The sequence below is a fragment of the Pezoporus wallicus genome, unplaced genomic scaffold (assembly GCF_028554395.1).
Source record: "Pezoporus wallicus isolate ANWC-B61680 ecotype Strahan unplaced genomic scaffold, APGP_CSIRO_Pwel_v1 contig_8837, whole genome shotgun sequence".
In the NCBI taxonomy this organism is placed as follows: Eukaryota; Metazoa; Chordata; class Aves; order Psittaciformes; family Psittacidae; genus Pezoporus; species Pezoporus wallicus.
Genome location: NW_026636730.1, coordinates 276,806 through 298,265, shown reverse-complemented (window position 1 = coordinate 298,265; position 21,460 = coordinate 276,806). Strand labels below are relative to the sequence as shown.

The 21,460-nt window shown below is 44.0% G+C and overlaps 1 protein-coding gene across 8 annotated transcripts in view; it reads left to right on the top strand.

The window, feature by feature from the left end:
* SLC4A11 (solute carrier family 4 member 11) overlaps positions 1 to 17,336 on the top strand; it is a 144,141-nt gene extending 126,805 nt beyond the window's left edge. For all 8 annotated transcript variants that reach the window (XM_057401251.1, XM_057401252.1, XM_057401250.1 and 5 more), the window contains 5 exons: positions 995 to 1,163; positions 3,931 to 4,104; positions 8,993 to 9,188; positions 11,578 to 11,747; positions 14,648 to 17,336. In XM_057401251.1, coding sequence (XP_057257234.1) covers positions 995 to 1,163; positions 3,931 to 4,104; positions 8,993 to 9,188; positions 11,578 to 11,747; positions 14,648 to 14,711 — 773 coding nt within the window. In that variant the 3' untranslated portion in view covers positions 14,712 to 17,336. The remainder of the gene's footprint in view (positions 1 to 994; positions 1,164 to 3,930; positions 4,105 to 8,992; positions 9,189 to 11,577; positions 11,748 to 14,647) is intronic.
* The last annotated feature ends 4,124 nt before the right edge of the window (positions 17,337 to 21,460 follow it).

The following is a 21,460-nucleotide window of genomic DNA, read 5'->3' as shown; positions in this document are numbered from 1 at the left end:
TTAATTAATCCAAACCCCCTTAATCAAATGAGCCTGGATGAAGTTTTTTTTCTACAAATTATTCCAATGTGCCTTTTCATGTCAATGTAGTTTAAAGTACATATCTCTTACAATAAAGAGGATCAACAATTTCTGGCCAAGAACAAAGGGAAGAGTAATTAGCAGGCAGGAAGGGTTGTTGCCAGTCATGCAGGCGTAGAGTTGATGATCCCAGTCTGTCCTCTTTGTCTCCAGTTTACGTTTTCCTAATTTAGGTGAAATGGTGCAGAGCATCTGCGCGGTTTGAAGTTAACACAAGGAAATCTAAATATGAGGCACCATTCATTGGCCAAATAGATCAGCTTTTCCATATCAGGAAGCGATAATGGGGACAGGAATTGCATTGTCCTGTGGTGACGTGAGTGGGTGATGTGAGGAAATGTATGGAAACAAATAAGAAATGTCTTTTGTTTTTTTTCTGTGATGGCCATTCCATCCAGTTGGATTGTAAAATGATGTGTGGCCATGTGTGATTTATCCCTAGTCATGGATTTCTTCCAATGACAGGAAAGTAGGGGCATTTCATACTCAAATGCCTTGCACAGCTTGTTGGATATGAGGAAGTTTTGAAATGCCTCTGTCGGTTGATTAACTGAGCAGGAGGACGATCGTGTTGTTAGAAATAAGGTTTTCTAATCTAAAAATGCCTTGCATCTGTGGAAAACAAGTTTCCCTCTTTTGTTTTGCTCAAATGTGTGTAATGCCTCACTAGGAGTAGCAGTAATCTGTCAAATCAGGATGGCAGCCAAGTTCTAAGAGGATGGAGGAAAAAAATAAACTAAAACAGCCAGATGAGCCTGTCTTCTATGGCCTTCTGTCTCCCACATGCCAGACCATCATGTCTGGTTTGCTGCATTGGTTCCCAACAGTTCATGATGTGTATAACATTACTTGAGTCCATGTGGATGGTTGGATGAGAAGCTGCCTCCTAACATCATTCCTCTCCTCTTTCCAGTGTCCAAATTCAACTACAATCCATCTGAGAGCTTGTTCGTGCTCGCCCCAGTCCAGTCCCTGTCCATTGGGTCAGTGATGAGTGCCATGGGGCTAGGGTTCCTCCTGTCAATGCTCTTCTTTATAGAGCAGAACATTGTGGCGTCACTCACAAACGCACCGGAGAACAGGTAATGCTTTTGGTACTCCTCTGTGAAGGGATATACTTAGCCTCTTCTCAGCACTGCTTGTCCAAAGCTTGTTTGAACATCGGTTTTTCAGAACTTCTGTTGTCACAGATGAGGATAACTCTACTACTTAACTCCTCACCATCCCCAATACCCAGTACTGTGGCAGTAAGTCCAACCCACAGAGCATCTATGAGCTCAACACTTCGGCATATTTTTTCTTTGCCAATGTGTGAATGTTATGGAGATCTTTTGTATGGTCTGAGGTCTGCAGATACCTAGGGAGTCTAAAACTTGCGCTGCTCTTGCACTACAGGGAACTTTATGAAAATGAGAAAGTCAATGACCTGCATAAATGTCATAACATGATATGCTGCAGCTGAGCATCAGAAAAAGAAGTGTTTGGAGCTGATAGTCTCCAGCTGAGAAGGTGGAAATAGCACAGTATGTCTAACGTCTGAAAGGTCTGATTTATGTGCAAACTTGAGTTGAGATGTTGCGCTATTAAAATATTCCCTCTGATGTTTCTGTGCCAGCTGCAATCGGATATGATACCAAGAATGAACGTGTATGACTTTTCCAGGGAAACTACCATGTCTCAGAGGATTCTTTTGCTAATGTAATGTGTGGGAGGGTTCTCTCTTTGCATAACCTACATTAATATTCTACATGCTGTAGCTAGACTGACACCGAGCAGGGAGAAGACAAGCTCAGATTCAGCTATACTAATTTGGTTTTCTGTGACCACTTGATTTTTGTTCCTCTCATCTTTATTGTATCTGTTTAAAAGTGTTGCATAAATTTGTAATGTAACTGGGTCATCTATTTCCTGATAGGAGTTTCTTCTAAACTTTTGTGGGTTTTTTTCCACTAAAGCATCTTTAAGGAATGTAAAATATTCTTCAGTGTTTTTCCTAGTGTTTTTCGTAATGCCTTGTTATGGGACTGAGGAGAAATCAGGGCATGGGTTTTTAGAGATGGAAACAACAGGGCTTGACAGCTTCTGTTTGTGGTACCATCACATAATGAAAATACCATTGTCTGTACCAGCCAAATGGAGAATGTACTTCTTGGTGTCTTAATAAGTGCAGTGATTTCCTCCTCTATTAAGAACAGGGAAAAGACGATGCTTGCCTGGAAGTACACTAATATGCTTTGTTAATAATCAAAGCAAGGGTGTAGGACAGTCCAGGGAATACTGGGCTGGATGGGCTATGTGAAGATAATCTAGGATAAGGCATCTTTGCATGTTGGGCTGGACAGGCTCAATGTAGCCTTATCCATTGGTCAAAGCAGGTGTGTACTACACAGTTCTAGCAGGTTGCATCCCAAGGAGGCTAAAATGATGTGGCCTTTGTACATAGAAAGCCCTCTGAAAAGGGCAGATGGGATAATCAAATGATAACCCTGGGGATGCTGGAGATGCCTTTGCTCTGAGAAAGCAGCACATGAGCGGGGCAGTGCTTTCAAAGTGTGAGCCAACACGGGAAGTGTGTTTACAATCCCACCCTTCCTGCCAGCACCTTCCAGCTTGAGGTATTGCAGTGTAGACATCTACCTGACCTAGTCACCCTATGGACTCTTCAGTCAATGGAGGTGAGCACTTCCAATGAGACAAATCTTTTTGTTTCAAAACCAAACCCCACCCAAGATTTCTGCTGCCTAAAAAATGGCTTATACTCCTTTTTGAGGTAGGAACTAGGCATAGATCTTCATGTGCTGCGTCATGTCTACTAGCTCCATGCACCTCATGTCTTGGAGCATCTTGGATGGCTCCGAGTGTCTGCTTACATACTGAACAGAGATTGCTTGGTGACATTAAGACACCTAAATGGTGGTTCCTTTCCAATTGATGGTGCCTGGAGAGCAATTCAGCTGATCCTTTGTGTGAGGGTACCAATTGCTGTCTGGTCTGATGGCCAGGCAGAAAAACAGCTATAGACTTTTAAGTGAGGTGTCAAAGTCTGAGAGCTAAATCCTTCCCTAGCCTTTTTCTAAACTTATAGTATCTGAGGAGTTGTACTAGATGGGTACATTGAGAAAAGGGGCAGACCTTGCATAAAAAGGCGAGGTTAAACTAGATGTGAGTTCAGTGCTAGTAGCTGCTCTCTATGTAGTCCTTGCAAAGGGAAGGTCAGCTTCCTCGATGATGAAGGCTGCCAGTTTCCTCTGTCCTCTAAGAAACAAAACAGAGGTTCCCCAGTATTCACCAAAGCTAGGAGCATATCTCCTTGTTTGGCTACAAAGGAGGAGCTGAAGTTTAATGAATTCATGTCTCATTTCCTTATCATACAGTAACATTACACAATGAGGCGATTACTGCAGCACATGTTCTGCTCATCAGGAAGGAGGGAGGCCAGAGTTAAAAACAAGGCAGATGGGGAAACTTCAGCATCAGTAGTTAGGCAACCCATGCCCAGGTTTCTAACTACTCCCTACATGGACTCTGCTAGCAAGTATAGATGTGTATTTTGAGTGGACTGCAGTAAGCATAGGGGCAAAATGCTGTTAAAATCTACATGGGCCGTTACTTGAGTGGGTTGCCTTTCTGCTCAGTGTTGTTCTTTCCAGGAGATGACTGCTTTGGGAGCAAGCTATCCAGTTTTATTATGTTTTGTGTTCATGTAGCACAGACTGTAAGGCAGGAGGTGTGAAATCACTCGGTGGATGGAAGTGCACTTTGGTGTTTAGCATTGCAGCTCAGGTTCAGCAAGGGCAGTCTGTTAGCTTGTACTGGGTGTAACTGCTGTCGACAAAAACCTCGTTTCAGGTTGGTGAAGGGAACAGCTTACCACTGGGACCTCCTGCTTGTTGCGCTGATTAACACAGGGCTGTCTGTCTTCGGCCTTCCATGGATCCATGCTGCCTTCCCTCATTCCCCAATGCACGTCCGCGCCCTGGCTTATGTGGAGGAGAGGGTTGAAAGTGGACACATCTATGAGACGTAAGTAGGAACCACGGAGCTGTCTTGAATATCTTTGGGTTTATTTGTGGCTTCCTAATCCTTTTGGGTATCGTGGGTTACATGGCTGAGGAGTTAGCTGTCATCTTGAGAACCTGCAAGATATGGAGGTAGAGGGGGAGATGTGCCAAACGAAGCCACCTCAGCCAGCGTGATCTGTGACCTGGCTTCATCCTCCTTCACCAAAGTGCTTGGTTTTAGGACAGAGGTTTATGCTCTTTATGCAGTCTGCAGGGGTTCCACCCACTGCAGTGCAAATTGTCCTCTGGAAGAGTCAGCCAAGGCCTTTTTCAGGTTTATCCTTGTGGAAAGCTGAGGAGAGATGCTTTAGGCAGATCTTTCCAGATGTCTCCACCAGAAAAAATCCAGTCTGATTCATTGGCTGAAACCTGTCTGGTGGTTATTACGAAGAGTAGGAAAAATGCAGCATTGTTTCAGAGCTCCCATAGCATCTCCCGCCACATTCCGGGAATGCAAAACGCTTCTTAAATTCTCTTGCTTTTAAGCAAAAGCAACTCCAAAGCCATGCCCAGGTCACGACTTCCTATTTAAGACGAGCTTTTGGGCTGTTCTGAGTTGTCCAACACACTCTTAACAGAGACCTATTTAAAGAAGAAGTAAAATGAAATATCTCATTTCTCATGAAACCTCCTTCAGAATAGGGAATATCTGGTCTGTTTGATCTCAGGATTTTACAGTTGAGTGCTTTTACCTCAGAAATGGTAATTTCCACTCACATACCATTAGTTTTAATTATCCTGCCTTGGTTTCCATTTTCAGAGTTGCCACTTATGAAAAGTGAGGCTAAGTGGTCATTTACTTTGGGGGATGGAGTGGGTCAGTCTCTTTCATTTCAGTCTCACCTTCATGCTGTTTTCTGTGTCAGTTGGCCCAGCTCAACCTGCCACAGCTGCTTTTTGGGTCAGTGACATACAGATTTCACCTTCCACATCTGGAAATTGCTGTCCTGCTGCTCCCTCCAATGCTTTTATAGACCTCTCCTGGGAGATCAGTCCCATGGGCTTGTATTCCCGGTAGTATGTGTTGGTAGTACTTGTTCCCACAGCTATATCTGGCTTGAATAAATGCTAAACCCTATTTTAAAGCTCCCAACAACTTTGCAATTTGAGTTCTGTAGGGTGCCCTTTATCCTTGTGTCCCTAATCATAGAATCCCAGACTGCTTTGTGTTGGAAGGGACCTTAAAGCTCATCCAGTTCCAACCCCGGCACCTTCCCCTAGAGCAGCTTGCTCCAGCCTGGCCTTGAACACTGCCAGGGATGGGGCAGCCACAGCTTCTCTGGGCACCCTGTGCCAGCACCTCAGCACCCTCACAGGGAAGAGCTTCTGCCTAATTTTTTTCCTGATCCGCTCTAAGATATCTTTGATCTCCATTTCTTTGTGAAAGGCAGAATTTACACTTTGAAATCCCTGTACTAAGCCTCCCTCCTGTTTCTTCCATTGTCAGCTTTAATACCTGGTAGCTATTTCCCTGTTTTTCTACCCACTGTCTTGATTCTGCATTCTGGCTGCTTCTTGGCAAAGTCAAGTTCCCAGCTTGAATTAAGGTCTACCTGCTGTCCTTGTCCTCTTTTACCCAGCTGCCCAAAACTAGTGTCAGAGAGTCCTCTTTGGCCATGCTAAGCTAGGTACGGCTCCAGTTGTTATCCCAAAAGGGCAGAGGGATGCCTTCATCTCGCTAAGCATGTTCTCTCATGGTACAGCTCTCTCTCTGCTGGAGGTAAGTTGTCAGGTAAATGAGTGCTTTGAGCCTGATATTGGGAGCGAAAGAGGGAACAAGGATTTCCTAGCTACTTGAATTCCCTTTGAGACAGAAGTGGTTTTGTTCTCTGCAAAGCACCGAGCTATAAACAGGAGGCTCTAAGCAATGTTGTCATCTTTCTGCTTTGTTTTCTCCTAGTCAGTTCTGCTGAAAAAGAAATATACTGAAGCTCAGTTAGAAAATCAGGAGTTCTTTCAGTGCTGGCTCCCCTGGCAGGCTCCTTTCCTGCACTCAAATCAAAGCTCTTATTGAGGATGATGATATAAACAAGGATAAAGACCTGTCTCAATGAAAGCAAAGTTTTCTGCTCCCCTGTAGAGTAACCACTCGAGTTTCATGTAGCAATCTGCAAATAGGCTCTCACTGCTCAGATGGAGGAGGTCAGGAATGGCTAATCCTGTGCTAGCCAGATTTAAAGGATTCTGGGGAAATGAGCCTGGATTATGCTCTTTTAATTTCCATTAATTACTTCTTTTCCATTGCAGCAGACTTTCTGGAGCTGTTTCCTGAAGGCTAAAAGAGATTCTGAACACATGCAAATTACGGAGTTTCTGCTGTTGACTTAATGTGACTGTGATGTCCTTACCCTAGAAATAAGAAACATGCTAGAACTGACAGAAGACCAATTTGAGACTTGGAACTTTAAACATCTCAAGTTTGGTCAATTATGGGTAATTTTAGCTATGTTCCGATGAGAAGTTCCAAACTACTTTAAGTGGCACTAGCAGGAACTGGCAGTAGTAGTTGCAGTACATTTTATATGTGCTCAAACACTCTTTAGTGCCATGATTGCTGCATCCCAACAGTTCACAGTACGAAACTTCATGAACTTCAGAAATCCATTACTAAAGGGCTACTACTACAACCTGTTCTGTACTTGCAGGCTTGTATCTGACTGAAATGTGGTGGCTTCATATCTGATTTTGATCCTGAGCTCTTCAGCTTGTGTGACTTTGAACCTAGCAGATGTGTATGCTCAGACTGATGCTTGCAGGTCATGAGCATCCTCAGCAGCAGGTTTGATCTTTGCCTGAAGTAGCAGAAATACTGCTTCTGTAGCTTGCCCAATTTGGAAGCCAGGGAAACTCTTGCTGTACCTGGGTGAAGCTGAATCAGTTGGTGCATCCTTTCACTCCTGCTTTACTGGGCCACTTCAGAGCTACCAGAACCACTATGAGCTTCTCAAGTAGTCTGACCACTCTTTATCAGGCTATCGAATTGTTCTGAATTAGCACTTGCTATTGCACTTTAAGCTGCTTGGCTCTGCTCATCTGAGAGTCTTCTCTTTTTGGGGTGATCCAGACCCTGGAGACAATGGAAAAGGTGCCAAACTATATCCACCTAGGTGATGTCCCAGTTCTTCCAAAGCTGGAAAGAGCAGTCTGCAGATAAGAGTCAAGTGCTCTGCTCTCCCTCAGCTTCTTTAAGCAGTGGCAGGGACCCCTTGACATAGGAGGCTTGCAAGAGGATGTGAACGAAATCTGTGTTGAAGGAGGAAAGCTGTGGTTTCTGCTATTTAAACCTAGTCAGGGGAGGGGAGAGGTTACTTAAAGGTTAACACCTCCTGTGGCTCTTCTGTGCATCCTCTCTTGGTAACACTAGATAATATGTATGACCTCCTCTGTTACCCATCAACAAATTCAAGCCTTGTCCTCAGGACTTTGTGTACTGCTTGGGATATCTGTTGCTCTTGAGCTCATGTTAATTCTGCCATGTTATCCAAATCCTGAGAGCGAGCCTTAGGCTGTTACCCTTCCCTTTCTCTCTAAGTGTAGAAGGCTCCTTCATCCCCACAGCTTCATCATGCTCTTGAATGTATTCACAGATTTGAAGTTCAACCTGACCTTACTTTCATAAGCAAGACTCAAAAAGTTAATATTGAAAGAAATCACTGAGAAGCAATCTTCTTTAAACCAGAAGGGATTATGAAGTTCCAGCAGTACATATGTAATAGAAGGAAATGTATTTTGATAGATCTCATGGCTGGTTCTCGTGTTAATCCTCAGGATATTTTGGGTATAGGGTTATCTGGGATATGAAGTCTTGCATTCAGGGAATGAGGCCACTAGATGACACCAAAACAGCCTACGGACATTCATTTCTCCTGGTAACAGGGGGATTTACTCACTAGTTTATCCACTGAAGGGGTGGATTTATCTTCTCAGAAGAAGTTAGGAATCCTCCTTTTCTTTATTTACAAGTAGTCTTAAAAGATGAGGTTTTTCTTTCCTCCTGTTGTTTCTGGTAATTTGCTTCAAAGTAGGAGGAGATGCTCACAGGTTTAGCTGAAGTGAAAAGAAAACAGAGCAACCTCCCCTCATCTCCCATGTGGGCTCTGAAAGTTGCTGCTTGCTTTCCTGTCAATCGCCCCCACTCCTCCACCCCCCAAAAATCAATCTGTGCTCTGCCAGCTATGGAAAACTTGCATTAATTAATTACATGTTTTGCATGGTAATAGGCAATTTGCAGTGCAACTGCTATTATCCACATCAGAATTGGCTTTCTAGCTCCCTCCGTAGTGCTCTCAGCATTCCCTTCCATATAAACAAGGAGATGCTCATATACATCAGAAATGCTGACTCGCAGGCAATAAAATGCAGACTTCTTTATACAAGAGGTTCATTAGTTCCTGTAGAAGTCAATGAGTTTTCTTCTGGATAGGAGCCAATTGCATATGCACTGGGTAAATTGAGGAAAGGAATACTGCCCAAGAGAAGGATTCTTAACTAGTTGGGGGTTTTAGTTTGGTTTTGTTGGTGTTTCTTTACTTCAGTGTGCTGAACAGAATTAGTTTAGAGGGCAAATCAGTTCAGGATAGGGTCCATGGAGCTTTGCAGAAGGGGAATTGGGCATTTTTCCAGCTGCTGTGTTTGAGCTGTGGATTAAGTGCCTGGCCTGGATCCAGCAGAGCTCTGCCTTCTCAGTGTCAGCACGAGGCCAGAAGTGCTGATCTCAGTGCAGTGGAGATGAGTTTCCCTTTCCCGAGCGGCACGTGTCCTGCACCTATGCACAGTGAGCCCCAGCGATAATCTTATGTGGATACTGCAATATTATCCTATTCCCCTAATCCCTGTTCTCTCGCTTCCAGGATTGTGAGTGTGAAGGAGACCCGGCTGACAAGTCTAGTGGCAAACTTCCTGGTTGGCCTCTCCCTTCTGCTCCTCCCCTTCCCTCTCCAGTGGATCCCAAAGCCAGTGCTCTATGGCCTCTTCCTCTACATCGCGTTGACCTCCATTGATGGGAACCAGCTCTTTGAAAGGGTGGCGCTCCTGCTCAAAGAACAGGTAACCAGACTGGGGCACCAGACTGGTGGAACAGAAAAGGAAACGTTATTTACAACCTTTATTTTACCACTTTAGCACCAAAATGCGGCAGGAGCTAACATGGAAAGGTGCTGGTGTTGGGAATGGGACTAGCCCTAAAACTCATGTTCTCAGCAGGCTGATTTCTAGCTCCAGTCTGAACCTTGCATCCCTTTCACATTTCTCTGCAAAGTGGGAATGAAACTTGATGTCTCCAGTTTAGCCTGGTCTGCCACTGAGACAAGAGCAAGAGATGCCCTTTTCATTAAAGGGGACAAGTAAGTGGGAGAATAATTTAGTGTCAAACAAGTAAAGTGGCATGGTTGTTCTTGGGTTAAAAAGAGGTGGTAGCTGGATTGTTCAGAGAGTGGCACTGCATCTCGTCTGTCTTCTAATTCTGCATTAATTGCTTTCTGCACTTCCCTGCCACAGAAGTGTTTGAGCTTTCCTGTTCAGAGTTGGTATCTTGGGTATTGAATCATAGAATAATAGAATGGTTTTGATTGGAAGGGTCATTAAAGCTCATCCAGTTCCAAGCCCCTGTGTCCAACCTGCCCTTGAACACTGCCAGGGATGGGGCAGCCACAGCTTCTCTGGGCACCCTGTGCCAGCGCCTCAGCACCCTCCCAGGGAAGAGCTTCTGCCTAAGAGCTCATCTCAGTCTACCCTCTTTCAGCTTTAAAGCCATTTCCACTTGTCCTATAACTAGGATATTATATTACATATAATCCTTCTCAGTCTGCTCAGAATTGCTATGGGGCTTCTATCTCCAGAAAGTGAAAGCTAGTGCATGGATGGAGTCAGGATAGCTGCTATCAGTGAAGACCTGGTGTAGACCACACCAAAAAGAGATCTGGGCAATGCCTTTTGAAACAAGACAGTTGCACAAACTGCTGCTCACTGAATGTAGCATGTTTGTAAGCTTTAAAACCCCTCTGTGATGCTGTCAGCTGCAGAGTCCATGTGTTTTAAAACCAATAATAACAAATATTAAAGAGCATAGGCATGATGTCAGTAAATGGTGATCTTTGATTTCCCCAACAGAACTTCAGAACAGGTGACTTTTTTGCTGTGTTTTACACTTTCATTTTGACACGTGTGAAATGCCATAAGATTTTAAACTCAAAATGAAATTACTTATGTTATTGAAGCCCTTGTGATGTGGGATGAAAACAAATCTGGAAGATGTGTTTTCAAGCTCCCTCTGTTACAAGTGCTAAGAAGGTGTTAGTTTGCAGTGTAGGCGGTACCGGGGAGCAATTGTGAGTTTCCATCTTGCCTTCTTTTATGTAACAATGGTCAAGGGCTTAAAAAGCCCAACATTTCGCTCTGCATCTCTGCTAATCTGTCTTGATCTCTAATATTACATCCCAGAGGTCAAAACCAGTGAAACCTGGGTAAAGATTACATTTGTCATGTCCATTTTTGAATGAGGATTGAATGATTACTGATGTGTGTAGAATGAGACTTCTGCCTTTATTAGAAATAGTGTGGAATTTTCCAAGCTGGAAAATTAAAAACTATTCTCAAATATGGAGATCTCCCTTTTGTGGAAACCTTTTAATGAGTCATGGCACAATCTGAAATCCATTGAGTCTGTATCGGTGCCAGCAGACAGTCGCTCATACTCTTCATTGATGTATAGACAGTGAGTCAAAGCCTGTGCTCAGACATGAGCAAGGAACTGTCAAAAGAAACCACGAATGATATTTAGCCTATTAATGTCACTTCCCCCTCACCTTCTTTCTCAAAAATTAATATCTGATATGACTTAAGAAAATCACTGCACTGAATACAGCCTCTTCTTGCACCTCCTCAACCCCATCTCCTGGTTCAGCTAAAGAAGTGGGACCACTAGGGGCATGGAGATGGAGTCTGGTCAGCAGAGGACAGAAGGCTATAAAATAATGAGGAGCTGCTTTTCAGGTGGAGAAACCAGCCAGCAGTAACAGAACCTGAATGCATCTCCTTACCATCACCCCCCCCCCCCAGGCCTACAGGCACTTCACCTATTGCTGCAAAGCCCTGATAATCCTACTCCAGGGAATCTTATTACTGCACTTATCAAGATATGTTATTGCACTCCAGATGCTCCCAAAGGCAGTCTTAGTTCTTTGGTGTGCCTTTTCTTCTGCGGGTTTCTAGTGCCAGTCATCTTCTGTGTGTTGCTGCCAGTGCTGTGGTTTAAGACACTTGCTTTAACCCTACAAATCCTGTGTTCTGCTGCTGAACCTGTTGATGCTGATGCACTCTGTGTGTGTATAAATTGATGACTCCTTTAAAACCCTTGTGTTCGAAAGCCTGGGCCCTACATTCTGCAGTCACAAGGCTAGGTTTCTGCCTGTCTAACATGTAATTCTTCTCTTCCCAGACTGCTTATCCTCCGACCCATTACATCCGCAGAGTGCCCCAGAGGAAGATCCACTATTTCACAGGCTTGCAGGTCCTGCAGCTCCTCATCCTCTGTGGTTTTGGCATGTCACCATTGCCCTACATGAAGATGATCTTCCCACTCATCATGATAGGGATGATCCCAATCAGGTATGAAGCTTGGCTGCACTTTTTTTGTCTCTCATACCTTTTGTCTTCAGGGTTGAACTGTAGGAAGTCCAAGTGGTCTGGAAGTGCAACCAGCACTTTCCTGAATAGCCAGATGCTAGAGGTGGATGATGGTGACCTCTCCTTTACTAGTTGCTCAGGCTTGAGGAGAAATAGTGCAGGGAGCCTGTGATTTCACTGATGCTGGTGTTGTGCACAAGGCTCTGTGCTGGCCACGGACTCTTCTTCCAGCTAGCAGAGAGGCAAATAAGCCTCCCTTTGCAGTGCCTGTAAGATGCCTGGTGCTCCTGAGAAGCTGTAGGCTGAGCCTTGCCCTAGGTGGCATTTGATAGTGTTCTCTTTGTCAAAGTGCGTTGTAATTTGATTTCCTAAGCCCTGTGCTTGGAGCAGAGCTAGAAACTTTTCTTTATCTCTTATCCAGAGCTGTGGTGACCTTTCAGACCTCCTGCACTGCTAAATGTTATTGCCAATAATCATTTAGGTCAAACTGGCCAATATCTTGCAGTCTTGAGAGAGAATCATAGAGAAATTTAACTAATTTCTTCCTTAATGCTCATTAACAGTGACTGCCCATCATTCTTCAGTTAAATCATTCATGCTCTCCATCCTTTGGCTATAATGAGAAGCCATAATAAGATCTTGGAAGGAACAGATCTGTTTCCAGTCCATTTGATTATTTTTAGGCCAGGATGGTATCCAGTGATATCTGGTTGTCTTTGAACTTGCAGTCTCAGAGATTTTTCTGTCTGATCTCAAAGTTCAGAGCTACCAATGTGATAATCTGCAAAAGCAGCTATTATGGTGTTTTCCTTGGTTGATAAAGGCGAGTCCAGTTCTTTCCAAAATAAAAGCAAATGTCAAAGCTTACCATGGCCTTCAACAGGATCAGGTTAGATCTGTTTGGCTTGGATTTTTAGAGATAAACAGTCTTGGAAAACACTGGAAGTATTGCTCCTGTAGTAAGAGTCTGTCACCCACCCGTCACATAGGCATCACTTTGGATGACTGTTGAAGTTGCTGGTAGAGATTTCAGCTGTGTGCAGTGCTGGATGATTGACTCTTGTGGGAATTGCAGGTCTCTGCACAGAGCAGCTCAGTATAGAAATAAATGTGGGACACTCTTTGCCACACACATTGGACATAGTGTAATAAGCTAAATCAGTGTGGAGAGAGGGTGCTGTCAAAGAACCTGATTTTGTAGTAAGAGCTAGATAATTTAGTGCTGCATATATATCTTTACTTTTAAGTAAATAAGATCCTGTCATCTTATCCTGCTTCTGCTGCTGATTTCCCTTTACAGAGCAGCTTTTTCTAGTAGCTGGATAATCAGACCTGCTGCTAAGGGAAAGATGGTGCTACCAGACACAATACAGAGATTTGCCCTCGGCTTTCGTCTCTGATTTCTTTTGCCTTCATGTAGTTCCTGGGGACTCCAGCAGAGAAGGCAGCACCATGATGTAGCTCTGTAGTTAACAGTGGCTTTTCCACAAAGATTTGGCACTATAAATAGATGAGACAGAGTAGAAGATATTAAATCTCTCTTTTCTTCTTAAGAAGTGAAGGAAGGAAGAGGAGATGGGACAGCAGCCAGGGGTCAAAGTCTAGAATCAAACCCAGATGAGTGAGTCATGGCTCAGTGTCCTGTCCAGAAAAACAGTTATGTTACTTATCAATTTTAAACCCACGTTTCCATCTGTCCAACAGCATTAGACCCATGATTTGTGTTGTCATTGGTGAGGCACCAGTGGTGTAGTGTTAATGTGAAAGTAAATGGATTTCAATGGCTTCTCATTATTGCAGGGGAGAAGTGATCTCTCTGGGTATTACCAGTTCCTGGCTTTGATTCAAAACTTTGGGATGACTGGAGTTTAGTTGCTCAGAGAGGAAGAATCTTCTCTCCAAGTTCTGTGATGCTTACCTGTTCTCTCATGGCTCTCAGTTTTATCTCATGACAGGTCTATTTAAGCAGATGCTGGTATTCTCAGTAGTAAGTGCTCTTTAGGATCTCTTGCATAGCTATTGAAAGGGCCCTTCCAGGCTTTTTAGTGCTTTGTGCCTTATTTTAACAGCTGAAGAATAGCTTCCTGTTAAGTAAAGAGAAGTTTCACAACTAAGCTTGCAGCAGGACTGAATGAGAGCAACCCCAAACCCCTAAAGTAAGGGAATTGCTGTCTCTATGATCCAGTGGGGAATCCAGACACTGGATGGGGATGAAGTGTTACCAGCAGCTGGAGGGATGAATATCACAGCCCCTTTTTAGCCTCTTGTTATGGTCTTAAGTCTTGCTAATATATTTGGTGCTTCTCTAAAGAGTAAGACTTCAGGGTTGTCTGTTAAAGCTTCTTTGTGGTGAGAGCTGAAGGGAGTGATGTGGCATACTTGGAGAGCTAAGGAAGCACAAGACAATCCTTGTATGCAGGTCTTTGAGACAACATACCCACTATAGGGCAAGTAAGTGGTGAAGAAAGTTGTAATTGGAAATAGAGGGCAATTCTTGGCAAAGTAATTAATCCACTGGCAAACTAGAGGCAGAGGCAAGTTACTAACTGGTTCCCCAGCACAAACCAGGAGCATAGCAGAGGATGGTGACAGGATGCTCTAGGTGAGTGACTTTTCTCTTGTGAGGGTGACGATGTTCTCTTTCTTCTTCAGCTGAAATGAGGAAGCTTCTTGCAGGAGGACCTCTGCACTGTTATTCCTCTACATACTGTGTTTGCCTGCAGGATTGGCTGTTTTTACTTTGCCACATTTCATTTCCCCTTCAGCTGGGTGAATGTGTTGTATGCATGGCCACGGACAAACTCAGCTGAGAGTCTTGAGGCAGAGAAAATGTTACACGACTATAAGCAAGTACTAATGCTGTCTTTCTGGTTCAATCCTAGGTATAACCTGCTCCCTAGGATCATCGAAGCAAAGTACTTGGATGCTATGGATGCAGAACATTAAATGAGGTCCCCTGCACACAGAGCAGTGAGGACAGCTCTGTTAGAGTTGGAAGGCGGCTTTGCCGAAGCGTAGAACAATCTATCTGCAGTTCTTTCTTTCACCACTTTCTTTCTGCTCTAATCCAGCATTGGTAATGCACACATATCAAAGATCAATTGAGCGTTGAAGTGTCAGACCAGACCAGCCTTGGACTTGGGAGGCCGATGCTCTTTGGAGCTGTGAGGCAAGCAAGCTTTATGGAAAATGCTCCTTTCCACGTCCCCAAACTGGAAACCCCAAAGATCAGCATGTCTGTATGGTTGGAGCATGCATCCTCAGAGTTGTCATGTGGTCCCCTGTTTGAGGGTGGGGGGAATCTCTTTTTATGCGCCGTGTCCCTTTCTTCTAAAACACTATGAGGACAGCAACTGACCTTTCTTTTACAGAATGCCAGTCCTGTTCTGGCCTTGGAGTTCAATTTCCCATGTAACCAGTATTCCCAAATTGGTATTCTGGGTGGGATAGCCTCATGCTAAACCACTGATGTCAGGAGAGATGTCTGGCCATCTCTTCAGATTAGCAGGGCTGGAGACAGATTTAATTTGTACTGATACAATCCACAGCTTTGGATGAATATGTAATTCCTACAAATGAGCTGGAAATGTTTCGAAGTTGGGCTCACATGGAGATGTTGTTGAAACCACATCTGGGTCTAAGCTATTTGGGAATTATTTTGGGTGGTTCTACCATTACTTCTCAGTAATCAAAGACAGAAGGGTAGTTTTGCACAACTGCAACGTTCTTGCTTGCACCCAAAGTCAGATGCTGAAGCTTGTCAAAGGGCAGTTGTGTTAATGATTGCATATACATATGTACAGTAGTGCCTATGTGTACATATATACATATGGATTTGTGTATATATTTTGCATAGATATACAAATAGGCCTGGTTCTTTCCAAATATCAAGTGTTTTGTGCAGTGTTACCCATGATGTCTTGACCACATGCTCGTTCTCTGCTTCAGTGCTGCTTTTTTCTCATTTGTGATATGGTCACTTTTCAGTCACTGTTTTTGTTCAGGTGTTGCTTTGTTCAAGGTGTTCTTTTGCTTTCTCCTTCCCATGGCTTGAGGCCTTCATCATTCTGTCTGGATGCTCCAATGTGTGAATTTTGCGTTTAATTTTAATGTACAGCATGCAATGAAAGCTTTCCTCTTTTGCCTAATCAATATTTGTCAGTCATTTCATTTGTTTCTGTTTTGTAGCTCATCTCCAGTTTCCCCCACTCCCAGACGTTATATTATATTTCTGGACGAATCTAACTTCTGCTGTCTTTTTATATTTCAGTTTATTTAAAGTTGCTTGTATTATGGTCAGTTTTCTGATTTGGAGTACTGTGAAACAGGCTGCCCTTTAGTTCAGTGCTTGCCCTTTGCTGCTCACTACAGATAGCAGGTAAAGTGTTAACGAAAAATGTGGACCTCTGAAGGTAATGAACTTTCAAAAGAGTAGAAATGAGGGAAGAAAAGTAATGTAAAATGAAATCCAAATATACTATTAGCACAGAGAAGTGTTACTGACCGATTGCTCGCCCAGTAAATGGTGCAGGCTTCTTAGCAGCACATGCCCTACTGATTGGGTGTTCCTCTGCATGATGAGAAAGACCAGCTCTGTTATGGGGGAGGACTATGCTGAAACTAAGCCAGAATCAAGCCACTGAAGATTTAGTGTATTTACACTAAATATCAGGTGTTCTTTCATCTTAATGTAGCTGCTTAGGGCTTTAAAACATGTATGGAAAACTGAATTTTAGGCTCTTATGAAACCCTTCATCTCTGTACTGATATTTGATGGAGGAGATCAGTAAGTGTTCCCAAGAACATGGCCTTGGTTTATATATCCCCAAGCGATCACAGGAGAGAGCACTCAGCTTAGCAAGCAAAACAGCATTACATGACCTTGAAAGCACGATGTTCATATTGCACCCACCAACTCTTTTGCGAGTCTCCGGGTCGGGATGGCCACCCCAGTACATCAGCAGGTAACACCGTGTTTGGCTTTCAGTCTGTCTTGGAGGCAGCAGGGGTAACTCATGCCATGTCTGATAAGTGGTGTGACAGCAGGTATAAATCTGTGTGTGGATTCTGACCACCTTCATCAATATTTCCTGGCTTTTGAGTCATTGACGTGGTGAGATCAGTAATAGCTGTTATGAAGGTCTACATGTAGAAGCAGGGTGCAGACAGTCAGCAAACAGGATTTTGGGGCAGTGCAAAAGCAGAGGTGGTTAAAGGATGTCTGATCTTCAGTCAACAGAAAAAGAGTAGGTGACAGCAAACAGTTCGGTACCTGCTATAAGACAGGGAGTGCAAAGGCCTGATGATGCTTAAATAACACGCTTTTCCCACGGATGTCAAAAGCTTTAACCAAAACTAGAATCAAAAGTGTTTGAGCATCCTCTGGTTGAGTAAGCTATTAAACACACGTGTCCTGGCGCTGCATTTCTGGTGTCTCATCTCCTGGCAGGAAGAAGCCACCCTGTGGGATGGTTTAAATCATACTGTGGATGTTGTGGCTGGAGGGAGGAGAGGATGTGCCCAAGGGAATACGGCTCTGCTCCTTTTTGAGGAAGAGCAGAGGGTTTGGGTCTTGCCAGAGGAAATAGCTTTGAGACGCAGCCTCTATCCCCCTGCTTAGAAGGACCAAAAAAGCCCCCATTTAAAGCCGTTTTGACAGCATCCATTTCAGGCAGTGTCAAATGTTGCTAACTGAGATAATTTAAAATACAGATAGCTTGGGGGTGTGAGTGTTAAATATCCATCACAACTCTTGTTTGTATCTTTTATTGCTGTTGCTTTACCACTATGACTTCAGTGTTCATATTTGCCTTGTAGCATCAATAGGATTCTGTTTCATGGGGTTTTCTTTCTACAGAAGTCAGGGGCCAAAGGATCAACTGATGGGAAATCAGCACAACTTGGGAAGAGAAGTTGTGCTGGCTTAGACTTCTTGAACATTTGGACCCATGTCTTAATATATGGGTAGAAGGGAGATGTGAGACTCAAGGCTTCTTGCCTAATAAGGGGTTGTAATGATCCTGCAGAGGATTTTATTTCATACAAGTACCTTTTCTCTTCTTGTTTGCTGCTGGTTTTGCTGACTTAAGTGCAGGCGTTTCCAGGAAGTAGGCTAACTAGGGAAGGAGCCGAGAGTCGATTGAGCACTTTAATACTTCTGTGAAGGTTAAGACAATTAGAATGTAAAAGAAGTTTTATTATAAGCTCTTTATATACGCACAATGCTATGTATAACTGTTGCCAAAGAACTGGGTTTGAAAGATCTTGATGGCTATCAGGAGAGTCCACGATGTTCACCTGGAAGCGCAGGTAGTAAAAAGCTTCTAAAACAAGTGGGTTTTGGAAGTTACCTTTTGACAGCTGCCATAATGATCAGAATCTGGGGATAGGATAAACTTCTACCCTTAAACTTGTAGGTTTTGATCGTTGCATTGAATGTAGGAGCTAGACATTATCTTGACAATTAAAATTGGATTTATACCTGAATAGCTTTGTTGGTCTGAGACTGATTTTGTTGCCTTCAAAAATACTCTTGACACGCTCTGTATGGAAATAGATGTGTTTCTCCATGTGAATTAAGGGAAGCTGGTGAAAACATGGACTGCTGATCAGGCAGCATTGCACTTTCTAGATTGCTTAGGAAGCGAATCTGACAACTTCACTAGCAACAATCCCCAAATACCCTGGCGTCAACATTGGAAGCTATTAATAAATGTCAAGCTCTACTTGGATATGCATCAGTACACTGCTGCGAGAGCATGGGCATGGAGTAAATGAATTCAGCTGGTTTGCTTCAGGGCTGGTGACGTGCTTCATGATGAGCCCAGTGACTGAGACATGGGATGCTCTGGAAGGAAATGCAGTAGACGGTCACGTTTCCATATACCGTAGGTCAAACGATTCTCCCCAAAAGTCCACATCCTCAGCTGCACCAAAAGACTGAAACTGTAAACTTGTGTGTATTGTATTTGGCTGCTTTAGAAACTGCTGCTGGACTGTGTTCTGTGGATACTCTTGGAAGAAAGATGAAGTTGGCCAAAGCTGGATATAGCTGGAGAATGCTTTGGGGTGGGAGGGAAGGGGTTTTCTTGTTTGTGGACTTCTCAGCAACAAAAAAGGGACCAGAGACATGCCATGTCACCAAAAGCACCTACCTTTTCCAATCTGTGTCCCACTAAGCATGTATCTACGCTATCTGTTGACGCATGATCATGTTACTCCTTGATCAACCTTTTTATCTTGTTTGTTGTGTTTTATATCTGCCCTTTGCAGTGTTTCTACCCACCTGGAAGGTTAATGGGCAGAACCAGAGTTGGCTCAAGCTCATCTCTTGTGTTTGTACCCCCAAACTTCAATGCCAGCCACTTTGTCATCTCCTGACCCAGCTCTCACCTTCCCCAGCCCTTCTCTGGAAGCTGGATCTGACATCTCCACTATGGAAACGCTGCCAGAATGGGAATCTTTCTCTGGAGAGCTCAAGCCTGTGGCTGAGCAGCAGCATAGCAGCGTCAGCTCCTTTGGGACTCACTTTGCCATAATAATAAGTAATTACAAAGGATTCATAATTGTCCTACAGTTGTACTGTCTTCTTGCATCTCTTTAGATGATTACTTTATGGCGCAGTGTTCCGTTTGGGCTATACTCCTTTCATCTGTCAAGCTTCCAGAGCAACTTAAATAGACATAATGGGATGGGTTTGCCCCATTTTCTATCTATGCTGAGGCCTGTGGATGTTAGAATAGTCTTCTCTAATTGTTTTCATATCTAATTAAGGCATTTAAGTACCAAACCCTGTCCATTACATTTACTGGCTGTGGATCTGGTTGCGAAGAGCAAACCATCAATATTGTGTAAAGAGCAGACAGACGAGGGAGTTGCTGGAGTACAGGCTTTAGAAATACAAATTAGCACTTTCCTCCTCAGCTTTTGTCTTGGTTTGAAAGGAAAACACACAATCCTTGGCTGTGCCTGCCTTTCCCTTGTAGAGAACTCTGCATGAGCTCGGATCACTTGGCGCTGTTCTAATGTCGCATTAAATGTTAAGAGCCTGTCCTGGGGGACATGCTGCCTTCTGCTCCCCATCTGTATCTCTGCCACGAAGAGCTGCTCACTGACTTGGAGAGCTGAAGGAGGAGAAGAGGGGGATGCATGTGGCACCTCGGTTGGTCAGATCCTTGCCGCTGTAAAAGCGATTGGTATCCCTTGTTCTAGCTGCAGGAGTCCGAAAGGTGAGCAAAACGGTGAAGAGTTGGAAAAACCAGCTTGCAATTAAATTCTGTCCTCCTTGACCTGAACTATGCTGGAGTTCTGCTCTTAGTATGGAGAAAAGAGAGCTCTCTAGCAGTGAAGTATTTGTTATGTGACCAGGGTTTTGCAGGAAATCGGCATATCAAATTCAGTGGTATCAGTTTCTGTACTTGGGAGGCCGGGTGAAGGGCTGAGATCAGTTCTTGCTCTGCTATCAGCAAGCATGGGTGTCTCAGCACGCTCTTCCCAGGTATCAAATTTAGATAAGTTTCACATGATGGGAAGGCTTAGATGGTTTCTGCAAGTGTCCATAGGAGTGATAGCAGGGTTTACAAGGCATACTGGTCTCTGATGGATATGGCTGGAACACGAGGTGCATCCCTTGGTGCCGTGGGAGATGGCATCTCCAGTTTGAAGGTGAACTCTTTGCAGGAGGTGACTGATTGACATCTGATTGACAAGGCTGAGCTCATGCAGTGTACCCTGCTCCCAGTGCACTGCTTATCTCTGGAGCTGTCTTGGCCACCTTTCTGTTATTTAAAGCATCATGTATTTATGAGCCTCTCAAATCTGGGACCAGCTCTGCTGATTCCAGACTGCATCCCCAGCAGAGTTCCAGCATGAACTGGCCCTTAGAAGTGATTCACATCTTCATTATGGAGCTCCATTTGCCCACCTAGGTGTTAGCAGCCACCTCCCATTTCCAGCCCTTCTGATGCCTAAGTGTAATTAGAACTTCGCATTGAAGTGCCCATGTTTAGAAGCTGTGGCCACCAGGATGTGCATGGGATACGCTCATTCCCAGCCAGGTCTAAATGGATGAATTCCCATGGGACAAAGCATGATTCAGCTGCAAAGTGTGCACCTTACTGTGCTGTTGACCCTTTGAGGATTTAGCCTTTCATGTTTGGCAGAGCTCTCTGATTTAGTCGGGAAGGTGGCTTAGTGCCCTGTTATTTTCAGAGGTATTTAGCCCCTCGGTTCTCTCTGCCCTTTATTGATGTGGAGCTGTACCTTGTTCCCACACAGTTGTTGTCACTCAATAAAGCAGGAATTCTCCTATTGAAGTGCAGCAGCTCAGCTGCTAAAGAAACACCTTCTCCAAAGTACATGCTCTTGAATATTAGAGCAAACCAACCCCCCTTCCCCTTGGTCTGACCTAAAAGGGGCTGTATCTTCAATACTCCCTCATTTTCCCCTCCTGAATCCCTTGGAAGGGATGCAAATGCAGGATAAACTCTGAGGATGTGATTTAAGGAGAAAGCAGAAGCAGATCCAGCTCATCTCAAATCCCCCATCCCTTTTCCATGCAGAAGACCAGCAGTGGGTTGGTTTCCAGCATGTCCCATGGCACATAACTGGTTAAACGTGTCTGTATTTGGTGACCAGGAGGTTTGTGTCACAGGCTCCTGGGGACTGTTTGAAGTGAGGGAAAGCACATGTTCCTG